This window comes from Neopelma chrysocephalum, unplaced genomic scaffold (genome assembly GCF_003984885.1).
Source record: "Neopelma chrysocephalum unplaced genomic scaffold, ASM398488v2 Primary Assembly neopelma1_200, whole genome shotgun sequence".
In the NCBI taxonomy this organism is placed as follows: Eukaryota; Metazoa; Chordata; class Aves; order Passeriformes; family Pipridae; genus Neopelma; species Neopelma chrysocephalum.
Genome location: NW_020897862.1, coordinates 1,166,748 through 1,178,603, shown reverse-complemented (window position 1 = coordinate 1,178,603; position 11,856 = coordinate 1,166,748). Strand labels below are relative to the sequence as shown.

The 11,856-nt window shown below is 40.1% G+C and overlaps 1 protein-coding gene across 3 annotated transcripts in view; it reads left to right on the top strand.

Annotated features, from left to right (window-relative positions):
• Positions 1-19: 19 nt before the first annotated feature.
• PRDM2 (PR/SET domain 2) overlaps positions 20-11,856 on the top strand; it is a 61,909-nt gene continuing 50,072 nt past the window's right edge. For all 3 annotated transcript variants that reach the window (XM_027702875.1, XM_027702873.1, XM_027702874.1), the window contains exons 1-2: positions 20-49; positions 6,063-6,136. In XM_027702875.1, the coding sequence (XP_027558676.1) occupies positions 6,128-6,136 (9 nt within the window). In that variant the 5' untranslated portion in view covers positions 20-49; positions 6,063-6,127. The remainder of the gene's footprint in view (positions 50-6,062; positions 6,137-11,856) is intronic.

Genomic DNA, 11,856 nt, shown 5'->3' with positions numbered 1-11,856 from the left:
CGCGGCCCGGAGCGGCCCCGGCCGAGCCGCCCGCCCCGGGGGTCCGCAGGGAGGTGGCGGCCGGGGCGAGGCGGCGCGGCAGGTGCGGGGAGCGGAGCGGGACCTGCGCCCGGAGGGAGCGCCCTGGGCAGGGAGAGGAGGGCGGGGGATGGCGGGAGAGGCCGCTCGGATGAAGATGCTCCGTCCCCTGGGCGGCTTTTCCAGTGTTTTCGCGCTGCAGGCGCTGCTGGCTCGGAGGTGTCGCTCCAGCCCGATGCTGAGGGAGCGGTGCTCTTCCAAACACTTCCTAACGCACCGGCTCCAAAAGTTCCGGCGCTTCACAGGCCCCGAGGCTCCCGCAGGGTCAAGTTCTACCAAACCGAGCGAGCAGAGCGCGGGGAAATTAACTCCAGAATTGGTTTCCTCGCTGGAAATGCCCTTCCGTTAATTCTCCTAAATTGGAGATATTCGTATATCGTAATTCATGGTGGTGCAGTGGTGCCATGGGGAAAAACGTTTGGGGTGAGAGCAAAGATGTTCGTGTGAGACATGTGGGGCAGCTCTAGAGGTGTATCTTAGGGACATTTTTAATCTGGAGCCAGAGCAGTGTGTGGAGATCGCTGATAACCATCTCATGGCAGGCACCTGGAGGCTCCAGTGAAGTTTCCAGTGGTTTCAAATTCATATGAAGCTGCAAATTTTCCATTTTGAAGTAGTAAAGGGAAACTTTAAATTGTTTTCAGCTGTTGAAGGAGGAAGGGAAGGTGGTGTGGCTGCACCTGCTAAATCATTCAGTGGCAAGAGAAGTATTTTTCTTATTTTACATTTGAGCAGCAGTGGACAGCTCTTGGAAGGGCAGGGGCTGCTTGTGCTCGTGATGCTGCCCCAGTTTGCTGTGTCCAGTCTGTGCTCTGGACTGGGGACATGTTATTTGGATGGAAAGTCTTTTTTTGGCTTATTCAAACATACTGAGTGGATTAAGGGAACTGGAGATGTACAGCAGCGTGGTATTTAATTATTATGTTGTTCTCTTCTGGCACTTGCCAGGTTTCAATAAAAATGATGAGCATGTTAAGAATTCAGGGCTGCTCTCCTTGGTGTAGACAGAGGGATCTCCAGCTGTTCCAGCTGTGGAGAAGCACGATGGTGACTCAGTGATAGCACTGGCACTTTTCAGATAGAGACCTGCATCCCTGATCGATGGGGGAGTGACTTTTAGGAAACAAAAGAACTCTTGGGCTTGCAGACCCAGCAGTGAGAGCCATGCAGAAGCACCTGTTGGTTTTCAGGATTTGCTGGGGCTGAAGTGCCTCAACCATCCATGGCACAGATCATAAAAATGAATTTCACTTATAGTGAACCCCTAGTTATGTTAAATGAAAGGCAAATCATCCCTTTGGATCAAATATCTTAGGTAGAAATGCCATGATGAGTGTGATGTTTGGAGATTTCCCAAGTTGGTGCCTGTTTAATGTGGTTTCAGCCTTCCTTCTGGAGCAGGCTGGAAGGTGGGGAAGGATGTTGAAGTACTTCTCCACACTTGTATAACCCATCCTTTTTTTTTCTATTGCACATTTACTTGAGAATGGAAGGGAAGTAAAGCAGAAAGTCTTTTTCTGTAAAAGCTGAAATGGCTCTGGAAGTCCATCCTGCAGTGCAGTGATGTCCCCATTTCACTGTTATACATAAAATCCTTGATCCTTGGGGCCAAACAAGTAATAATAGTGTATAAAGAGGAGATCTGAATAATGCTTCTTACTGGATGTCTGTCAGTTGAAAACAGAAGTTCAGAGAGATTTAGAGATGACCAGTAATGTATTCCTGCCTTGGCAAACCTTTAATTTAAAGCACTGCAATGTGTTTGCTGTTGAACTTTTTAGCATGGAAAGGACAGAGATGAGCCTGATAATTAATGACTCCCCCTCAATGAAATAATTTCTTTATCAATGTGTTTTTTCTCCAGTTGTATTTTTAGCTGAAAAATATTTCTTCTCTGCCTCTGTGTAAAACATGCCTGTAGACAAAACTGGGAGGCTGAGCCGTGTGTGGTAAAAAGAAATGACTGAAATGGGTTTTTTCCCATAGTGGTCAATCAGCAATGTACTTCTCTGAGAAAATTGGGTTTTACTTTATTTGCAAGTAGAATTAAAGTGCACTTTATCTGAAGATTGGAGTGGTGTTTGTGTATATTTGCAGTTGTTAGAGACCTGTTATTTTCTGTTGACTTCTCTTGACTAGTTGCTGTTTAATTAATAAACTCCGGGTTTGTGTTGTGTTGGTGATTTCTTGGCTTGTTTTCTTGGTTACCTCTCTAACTTATAACAGTCTATTTGGTTATGTGGCAGCAAGCAAAGGCTTTTTTTTTACTGGACAATAGGTAATAGATCTCAGAAAATCACTTTGCCTGGTTTTTTTTCTCTGTTCTTATTCAGGCAGCCTTGAGCAACTGAAAATGTCTTTGCAGTGAAGTGCCTGTAGATAGAAACAAGATGCACTATCAAATACATATTTTAATCTTAATGTGAACTTAATTTTTTTTAATTGACAGCCTTTGTTTCACCTAATAGATGGAAAATTCATGGATTAGAGTATTTCAGCGTTGCCCTGAATAAATGGAAATGTCTTGATGTTTAGAAAATGATCATGGGCTGCAACTAGAAACTAAAGTAAAGCCCAGAGCTGTGCAGAATCCCAGCCTGAACCCTGGTCATTAGGAAAACAGGCTGTGGAGACTTGCAAGTTGTTCCTGGTTCTCTAATGAACATGTTTTTACTGGAGCAGTGACGTAATGCATGTCCCATTTTCAGCTTCCAAAATAGGGCTGATACTCTCATGCCTGGTTTTTCCCTCCTCTGAAGTGGAAGCAGCAGCCTCTTTCAAAATGCTTTTTGATTCTGGGATTTAAAAAATCCAAACACATAGAGAAATGATGAATATGGCTTATAAAATCAGAAGATAGATATAAAACCTAGAAGTACTGATTTAATTTGAAAGAGGTGATCTGCAATGCTTTGTGTAAAATGACTTGCTTTCGTTTGCAAACTTTGTTCCCAGAAAGTTATATTTTCTCTGAGGGAATATTTAAAACTCTTAAGTGTAGATTCAGAAATAAGGTCAAAATACTTTTTGTTTCAAGCATTTTGTTTTCGAGTGACCGCAGCGTTTCCTTAAATACAAAAGCCTTGTATATTCTTATCTGAATAAATGTAATTTGTTTCCTGGAACTGAGCTTTTCTAAGTACACTTTTCTGAGAGTCTAAGATTGGCTGATGCAGCAGATCTCCTTTCTCCTGTGTGTCCCAGATGCTCTGATATCTGGAGTTAGTGTGTAGGATTTGTGCACTCAGGAGACAGCAGTAGGTGGTGGTTTGAACTCAGTGTGCCTTGGCAATGTTTTCTGGGAATGAATGTTTAACACTCAGGGTTGCTGGTGCTTGTGCTTCACTTTTGGCATAGAACCTTTACCATTCTTTTTTTGGGGGATTCCAGTGAGTTGTCAAAGTTCCCTGTGGTGGATGTTGTGAACAATATCCAGGTCTTTGAGAAGTGCAGCTTTACGTTGCTGTTGAGTTTGGAGGAAACGTTGACTGGGAATAGTTGTTCTTTGATGGAGCTGCTGAGTGAGTCTTTCAAAGTCCTGATGCAGTTGTGGAGCATTTCTGGCTTCAAACCAGACTGAATGTGGCCATCACTGTGTCTTTAAATCGAATCACAAACTCCCCTGGTGACACATCAGAGCAGTATCACTTCCACTGGGGCTTTCCTGGGAAATCTTGCCTGGGACCTGCCTGTGTGTTCCAAGGAAATCATTAGAGTGTGGAGTGAAAGCTTGTTCCTGCTTGCAGTGATAAGAGTAAATACCTTGTTGGTACTCAGTGATCGTGCTGGGAATTCATATTTGTGCAGCAGTTGTACAATTTGTTTCATATTTTCTTGGGTTTATTGAATTTGTGTACCAAAAATTAACCCTCAAATTACTGTTGCAGACGCTTCTGTTGTTGTCTTGTTTCATTTAGGTTTAAAAAACCCCAGTGACTGCACACAGGACCATAGATAGTCTTAATTTCATTGATTTCCCAGTGCTATTAATCTTGCTTTCCACATAGTTTAGTTCATTGTTAACAGAATAAGGAACGTGGAGGAAGGAAAAAGTGCAGAAAAATGCAGAACTGCAGGTATAACATTTTGAAATTAATAGCTTTAAAAATCCTTGTTGAAGCTTTGGGTTTAGTGCAGCTTTATTTGTCACCTAATTGTGGTTTGTGGGCAGGTGGTTCCTCTGGTACCTTGTAGCTGAAGGAACAGAGAAATGCAGTTTGTGAGGAATCTCCCTAAACTGTGTTACCTGGATGTTTAACTACATTAACATGTTTTGTCATCTTCTAAGAAACACCACTGGGAGGTTTGGAAACAACCAGTTGTTTAAAAGCTGAATAAAATATTTATAAAACTTGTAAAAATACCAGGCTTGTGTTTTGGTTTGAAAATTCTTTGTAAGCTATTAATTCTAAGCAAAATAATTTAGAGTTAGCATATGAAATACAAGAAAAGTGTATTTTTTTATTGCTCAAATGAAACAGAGTCAAAAGGTTTTGTTCTGTTTTTCAAATTTTTGACTGATTTATTTAACAGCTGGGGTAAGAAAGCTCTGCTACCCAAAATATTTAATTTATAAATTGATATGTGGGTATGGACCCAGTGAGAAATGAATAAGGGCACTGGGTTTTTCTGTGTTGTCGAGGCCTCAGCTCAAGTACAGAATTTTATACTGAGTCCAGTACTGAAATAAGTCAGGAAGTTGTAACAGCACATTCCAAAAGGAATGCTTTTCTTTGGATGTGTTCAAGTGTTCCCATGGAGCTCCTGATCCCATCTCTGGGCTTTGCTGGCAAACTCGAAATCCCACAGAACCAGTTGCAAAACTGGACCTTAAATACAGAAGTTTCAGCCCTTTGCCTAAATGCTCACAAAGTGTGGAAATCCCAGGACAAAAGGAGCTAATCCTGGAAGAGCTGAATACAACAGAAATATCCTTTCCAAGGACATTTTTCCTTTTCATATGGATTTTTAAGCAATGCAGCATTTGAGTGATGCTTGGCACACGGGGATGGTGCACAGCATTGATTTTTTCAGTGAAAGATGTGAAGGATTATGTGAAATTTGTTTGGAGTATATTTTACTAGAATGTATTTTAAATGAAATGTTAGTATTTACACAGAGGACTTAGTAAAAAAAATCAGTTAAACATTGTTATAATAAGAAACCTAAAGACAGGGAAGAAAAGAAATAGCAGTATATGAATAAAGTGCTCTGAGTAAAGAGGGATCAGTTAACTTCCCAAGAAGGGAGATGCTAATTTATTGAAAATTCTGTATGACAGCAGGAAGGAAAGTGATTCCAGCCTAATTTGCAATAAAGCTTTTTTTATGTGCATTAAAAAAATAGAAAGGAAGTGAGTTGATGTACAAGAGTCTGGGATATGGCATCGTTCTGATTTAATTTTGTCTCAAGTTGTGGGTTTCCAAATTTGATGCCTACTTGATTTAGGAGTTTTTGTTAGAAACCTTGTGAAATCTCAGTCGTCTGTTAAACAAGAAGGTAAAATGCTTTAGTGTAATAAAATACCTTAATAAAATGCTCTATTTTTAAGGAATATTTTCCTGTTTCTGACATGGCATAATAGAGGCTCAGTACATGCATTTTCTTAATTTGAAAAGCACAAAAGGCCTTTCATAATGCTTTGATATAAAATTCTGAAAAGATCTGGCTCCTAAAGTTCTTAAAATACTCAATCTTGAACAAACTAACTCACTTTAAAAAAAAAAAAATGGAACAATCCTTCCTGGGCACATTTCTGCTACATCATCATTTAAAATGGGAGAAAGATTAATCCATCTTGAGATTATTCAGACACATTTGAGCTGTAATAACAAAACTGTAGCTCAGAGCAGATTTTTTTCTAAAGAAATATACTCCTTTCTGACAGATGATTTAGGAAGAGAAACTACAGGTCTGTGTGTACTTTCAATTCAATGTAAATTTGTAGGTAAGTGCATGTTACAATTGTCTATTTTTCTTTTCAGGGCTCATGTAATCAAAGGAGTTTCTTTGTTGTGAGTATCTTTTCAGAACACAACGGGAATTCAAAATGAATCAGGTGAGTATGAACGTAAGACTTTTATCAAAATCCTTAGAACAGTTAATTATTAATAAAAAAAGTAAATCATCCACTCCAAAAGAAATGGTCTTTAAAATCTTCAGTCTCATTAAATTTCCTAATCATCCTTTCTACAACATGTGTGCCTGTGAGATTGTTTTATTTCACGGATTGAAGTGTTTTGCAGTGTCTGTTATTACTCCTGGCACCTCTTACAAGAACAACCTCTCCAGAAAAATCTATTTCCTCCTCAAGCTGTAGGTAATAATTCAGCTCCTTAGAAAAGTGGCTTGAAAATTGAAGGTTTCCATTTTTTTTTTTTAATCTTTTTTTAATGACTTTCCCATTTCAAATGTGCAGTAAACAATCTGCCACGGGAATTGATTGATTGGGAAGTTTCACACTTGTCTGAAATCTGAAGTGTTTCTCCTGGAATCAAGAGGAAAGACTGGGAAAGCACAGTTCCTTTGTGGTGCAGTCCTTTGCTGTATGAATTCACAGATATCCTGACTGGAGGGCGTTGTTTTAATCAGTGCCAAGTGTAGAGCATTTTATTCTGCATTTGTTTTTATCCAAGTAGGAATTGTACATCAGTTTGTCTGTCACACACAATTGTATTACTTAAAGATACAGAAAAAGTACATGTTGCCTTAAATTTTCCTCCTGAGTCTTTCTCTCTCTGGCTGATCTTCCCAAGCCCCTCTGGCGTGGGAATGTGACTGCAGGAATGTCATTTTTACTTTGCTAAAAAAGTCAGCCATGAACAGAAGCTTTATGAGTCAGAAAACCACAGTCATGTAGAAAGCTTTGTATACTTTTTATTGATGCCTGTAGCTAATGTGTGCTTTTATTGCCCTTTATACCCTTACTTGATCAGCAGCAGTCCTGAATACAGTTAGCACTTTACTGAAGTGTGTTCTCTCTGAAGTTATAGATTCATAAGTAATTACACTGTGAAATGGGTCGGTGGGATGTTTCCTGTTGTTTTTTTCCTCTGATTTAAACTAAAAATGTAGTTTAAGTATCTTTGAGATATGTGTGCACACTAAAAAGGTAAAAAGCAAAATACAGTGTCTGTCAGAGCCTTGAAATACGTATTCTAAAAATACATATTTGTATTATATCTGTAGACAAATATAAATTACATGTCTAATAGAAATACCATTTGCATTATCACACTTTAAAGCATTAGTAGTCTGTTTTAGGGTAGCAAGTTTAATTGTTGCCTTAATTTCTGTTGAGACTTGAAACGTTTTCACCTGTCTGGTTTGTTTTGATGCCCTCAGTGGCACAGAGGGAGCAGCCCATTGCTCTGTCTGCTTGAGGAATAATCCTGCTCTGTTAGTCCTGATAAACTTTGGATTCTGCTAAAACTCTGAAGGCTGTAGATCCTCACCTGTAATTGTTACCATCGACTGTTTCCTTCCCGTTTGTGTGTCCTGTCTGTTGTGGTGTCCCCCCACCCCTGACCTGTTTCTGGAATTAAGATTTCTGTGCTGTATCAAAAGCAAAGCCCTTCCCTTTCTTAGGGGACTACTGCTCATTTCTGCAGCACTGGGATGTCATAATTCAGTATTAAGGTGACCCTGCCTCTGGGAACACTTCAGTAGCTCAGAGTCCTCCCTGGTCTTTCTGGCTTTCACATTTAGTTTCCAAAGCTCACATGGCTTTTTGTTGTTCTGTTACCATTCCTATTAAGTGTGTATTTAGCATCAACCCTGTGGTGTTTTTTTCTTGCAGTGCCTTTGTCATTTCATTCACTGTTGACAAGTTGTAGTGCCAGGTCTGTATAAGAAATGTTTTTGCCTGATGCCAAACACCTTTCAAGTGTTCTGTTCTCGTACTTCTTTCATTCTGCTTGTCTCTGCTTTTGGTGTGACTTCAGTGACACTGAAACTAATTGGGCTGGTGTTAATTTGGTTTGTGGAAAAACTGCTGGTTTTGTGGTTTATCTTGTAGAAAAGTAGTGAAGGAAAACCTTTTCATAGATACTGTGATATGTTGTAAGGAGAAGAAGGATTAAAATTAAAAAAAAACAGCTGTTGGGTTTAATATTTTTGGGTTTCTTGGAAGATTGCTCTCTCAGGATGGGCAGTGTGCATCCTCTGTTTTAAAAGGAGATCTGCCTTTAATATGTAAACTAGTTCATCAGACCAAACAAACACGGGGTTTGACTGGGAGCATTTCCTGCACCTCAGACTGCAGTGAGACAGAGCAGGAGGAATTTGGGGGCTACCTGGAAAACAGCATGGGCAGGTATTTAAGAAGTGCTGGGGCACGTGGTAACAAATTATACCTGTGCTTGTACTGAAACTCCCTCCTCCCTCCTCCCCCCATTCCTTCTGAATTTTGCAATGATTATTTCCAATATTTCTGATACATCTTTAATTTTCAAGCACACAAAGGGAAACTGTGACCAAGAGGGGTAACCAGGCAGGGTGCTTGGACAAGGAGAGACCTTCCTTCTTTCCCTTTCCTGTGCTACCTGGCACGACTCCCTTTTCTCACCTACCTCTTTTAACTCCTCTGCCATCTCCCTCTCTGTCCATGGCATCCTTTCCTTTATCTCCTCACTTCCCCTAATCCTGTTTCCACCCACACCTGACACTGAGTCCCGCAGTCATTGCACTGTTCAGGATGGTTTCTTCCTTTTCTGCTCTAATCTCTGATCACCTGTAAACATCTTGGTGCAGGTGCCTTTTCTACTCTGCTTAAATAATGTTTGTAACATTACAGACTAATTTGTGGTTGGTCCAGAGGGACAATTGTATTGAAAGCTGTGTGAGAAGTTGCTTAATGTGTTGAAAGATGCTGGCAGAGTGATTGGACTCTGACATTCTGACATTCGATGCAATCAGGAAAAGATGGTTTCAGTTCAGGCACCGCTTCAACCCTCAGATAATTCCTTGGCATTGTTCTAAAGTCACTTTATACTGGATAATTTGAATGCCAGAAATGTAATTTTTTTATGAACTTCAGAGTAAGAAGCTTAAAAGTGAAAAGAGCTTCAGGTGGTTTTGTATTCAAAATTTCTGTCTTGGAGGGAGTGAAAAATACTGCATTAAAGGCTTTCAGTTAAATGCAAAAGTTGGCTGTAGGACATGCACAATGCATTACCCTTATCAAGAAGTGAACTTTTTGAACAGAAAAATAAATTTAAATGTGACTGTTAAGTGTTGGGGGAAAAGTGTCTGAAATCCAGCATTTCTTTTGGTAGACAGACGTTCCTTGGGGACAAGCTGAGATCTGGAAAATGTTTCAAGTAGCTACATCTAAATTGCAAATAAAAATAGATTGCAGGCATTTGACTGAACCAAACTGTTTATTTTAGTGTTTTGAACATGGTTACTTGTTACCATTCCTTTGAGGTGTGAAATGTATTGTTATGTACAAGGCCATATCCAGGTTTGTAGTACTTGTGAAATCCATTAATCTGACAATTGTTAGATGAGGCTGAGTACTGTATTCTCTGAATGTCCTGCTATTCTTTGATTTATAACAATAAAGTTCTCATTGTATTTTACTCCATACAAATAGACTTCTTAAATGGTAGAACAGTTTGGGGATATTTATGGCCAAAAAGAGTCATGATTATTAAGGAATATGCCAGGAAAATCGAAGATATAACACAGTTCTGTACACTTCTGGCTGAATCAGTTGAGTCTGGTTTAAGTTTTGGTAGGTTAAAATTTATTTTCTGGCTTGAGATTTTTAACTGTTCATGCAGCAGTTGAGATTTTTGACTGCTCATTTAAAAAGCCAAACTGAAAACAAAACCCCCAAAAGAAACCAAACCCCAAAGTGAAACCCAATAAAAAAAAAACACCCCACTTTTACCTTGAAACTGGCAGTGCCTCGTTCAGAGAGCTGTCACACAGCCCCCCTCAGCTGTGCCTGGATATAATTTGTTAGAAACCACTGGGAAAAATAGCCTTGGTTGTCCCCTGCTGAAATCCTGGGCTGATGTGCTGGAGAGCTGTTTGGGTTTCTTTGATATGCTGAGAAGAACGTGTTTGTTTTTCATCTCAGACGTGGCTTCTTGCATATCAGTTCAAGGCTAACAGATGTCTGAAAATCAGGCTTCTTTCATCGGTATTTTTCCTTTTGGGTTGTTGGAAGAGCAAAATAAAGCTTTACTCTGCTTGGAATAGACTTCAACTATCAGAACTAAGGGATAAGTATTTCTCCCCCTGCCTGGTTTCTTTGCTGTCTTGGATGGGAAGGGATTTCTGGCATTCTCTTCCTTCCATGGTTTCCACTTTGGGGGTCTTTCTCCCCTACAAATAGCTCTCTGGGAGCTCTGTGCAGCTGTCAGGGCTTACCAAGGCAGCCCCAGAATAACTTTGCTCTGACTCCAGTTTGCTCAGTTTTCTTGTCCTTGCAGTTAAAACTGGCAGAAGATTTGTTCTTGTAACTTCATTTTTTTCAATGTAGTGAATCATTGCCATAGCAGCACCCTCACAAAGAGTGGGTGCAGAGGAGCAAAGGCTGAGAAGATTTATCTGTTTTGCTTTAGAGATAAAACCCTGAAATTTGATAGCATATCAAGATGGATTTTAAAATCTATTTCCAGTAGCCTTTCAATATATTTCATAAGTGCTCACTTGGAAAACTACTGTTGTATCTCTGCTTTATGGTTATAGGTAAAGGCAAGAATCGTTTCCAAAAAGTCAGGGTTTACTGAGACAAATTTCTCAGTTAAACACCTCCTAAAAATTGGTTCAGAGCTCAAGTATAACACCCTTAATATCAGAATTGTTCCTGCCATCACCACCAGTATTGGTTTCTAACCAGAATGATTAAAGTTTGTTGTCAGAGGGCAGGTGGGTTTTTTAGGGCATGTGGTTCAACACATGCCTAGTTCTCACCAAGCACAGTCCTTGCAGAATGTGAACACATTTTATGGAAACTTTTCATTCTTGTAACTTTAGAATTCTGGTCGTTTTTATAAGAAATAGTAGGTTTTTAATTATAATTAGGTAATAAGGAGCTGGGTGTTTAATGACACGTGTGAGTAGCATTTACTGTTGTGTTATACAAATAATAGTATGAATAATATTTTAAGCAGCCTGTTGAACCTTGGAGGCTCCTTAAATTGGAACTAATCACTTGCTAAACATTTGTAAATCATTTATGAGCTTTCTATTGCCTTTCAAACTTTAACATAAAAATACCTTAAAACCTTTTGTATTAATTATAACCTGCTGGCTAAGGCTTCTGAGCTGTTTATTGATTTAGGAATTATGATTAACATGTAGGGTACTGAAATAATAACTCATATGACTATTTAAACCCCTTTTTTCTCTCTATAAGCTGCTTTTAGCTTATTCTGTTTGTTACAGAGCAATAAACTTGTCATGCAGAACTTGAATCATCAGTGCCTGGACAAGGGGGAATGGCTGCAAACTGCCCAAGGGCAGGGTTAGATGGGATATTGGGAAGGAATTCTTCCCTGGGAGGGTGGGGAGGCCCTGGAACAGGTTATTCCATGGCTGCCCCATCCCTGGAAGTGCCCAAGGCCAGGATGGAGGGGGCTTAGAGCAACCTGGGCTAGTGGAAGGTGTCCCAGGCAGGGGATGGGACTGGATGGGCTTTAGGGTCCCCCAGTCCAGGGAGGAATCTCCACCCACCCTCCATGAAGGGAATCTGTCAGAAGGCCCTGTTAAAACGTGGCCTGGGCTGTTCTAGGCTCAGCTGAAGGACTGTCAGTGAGGTGTCCC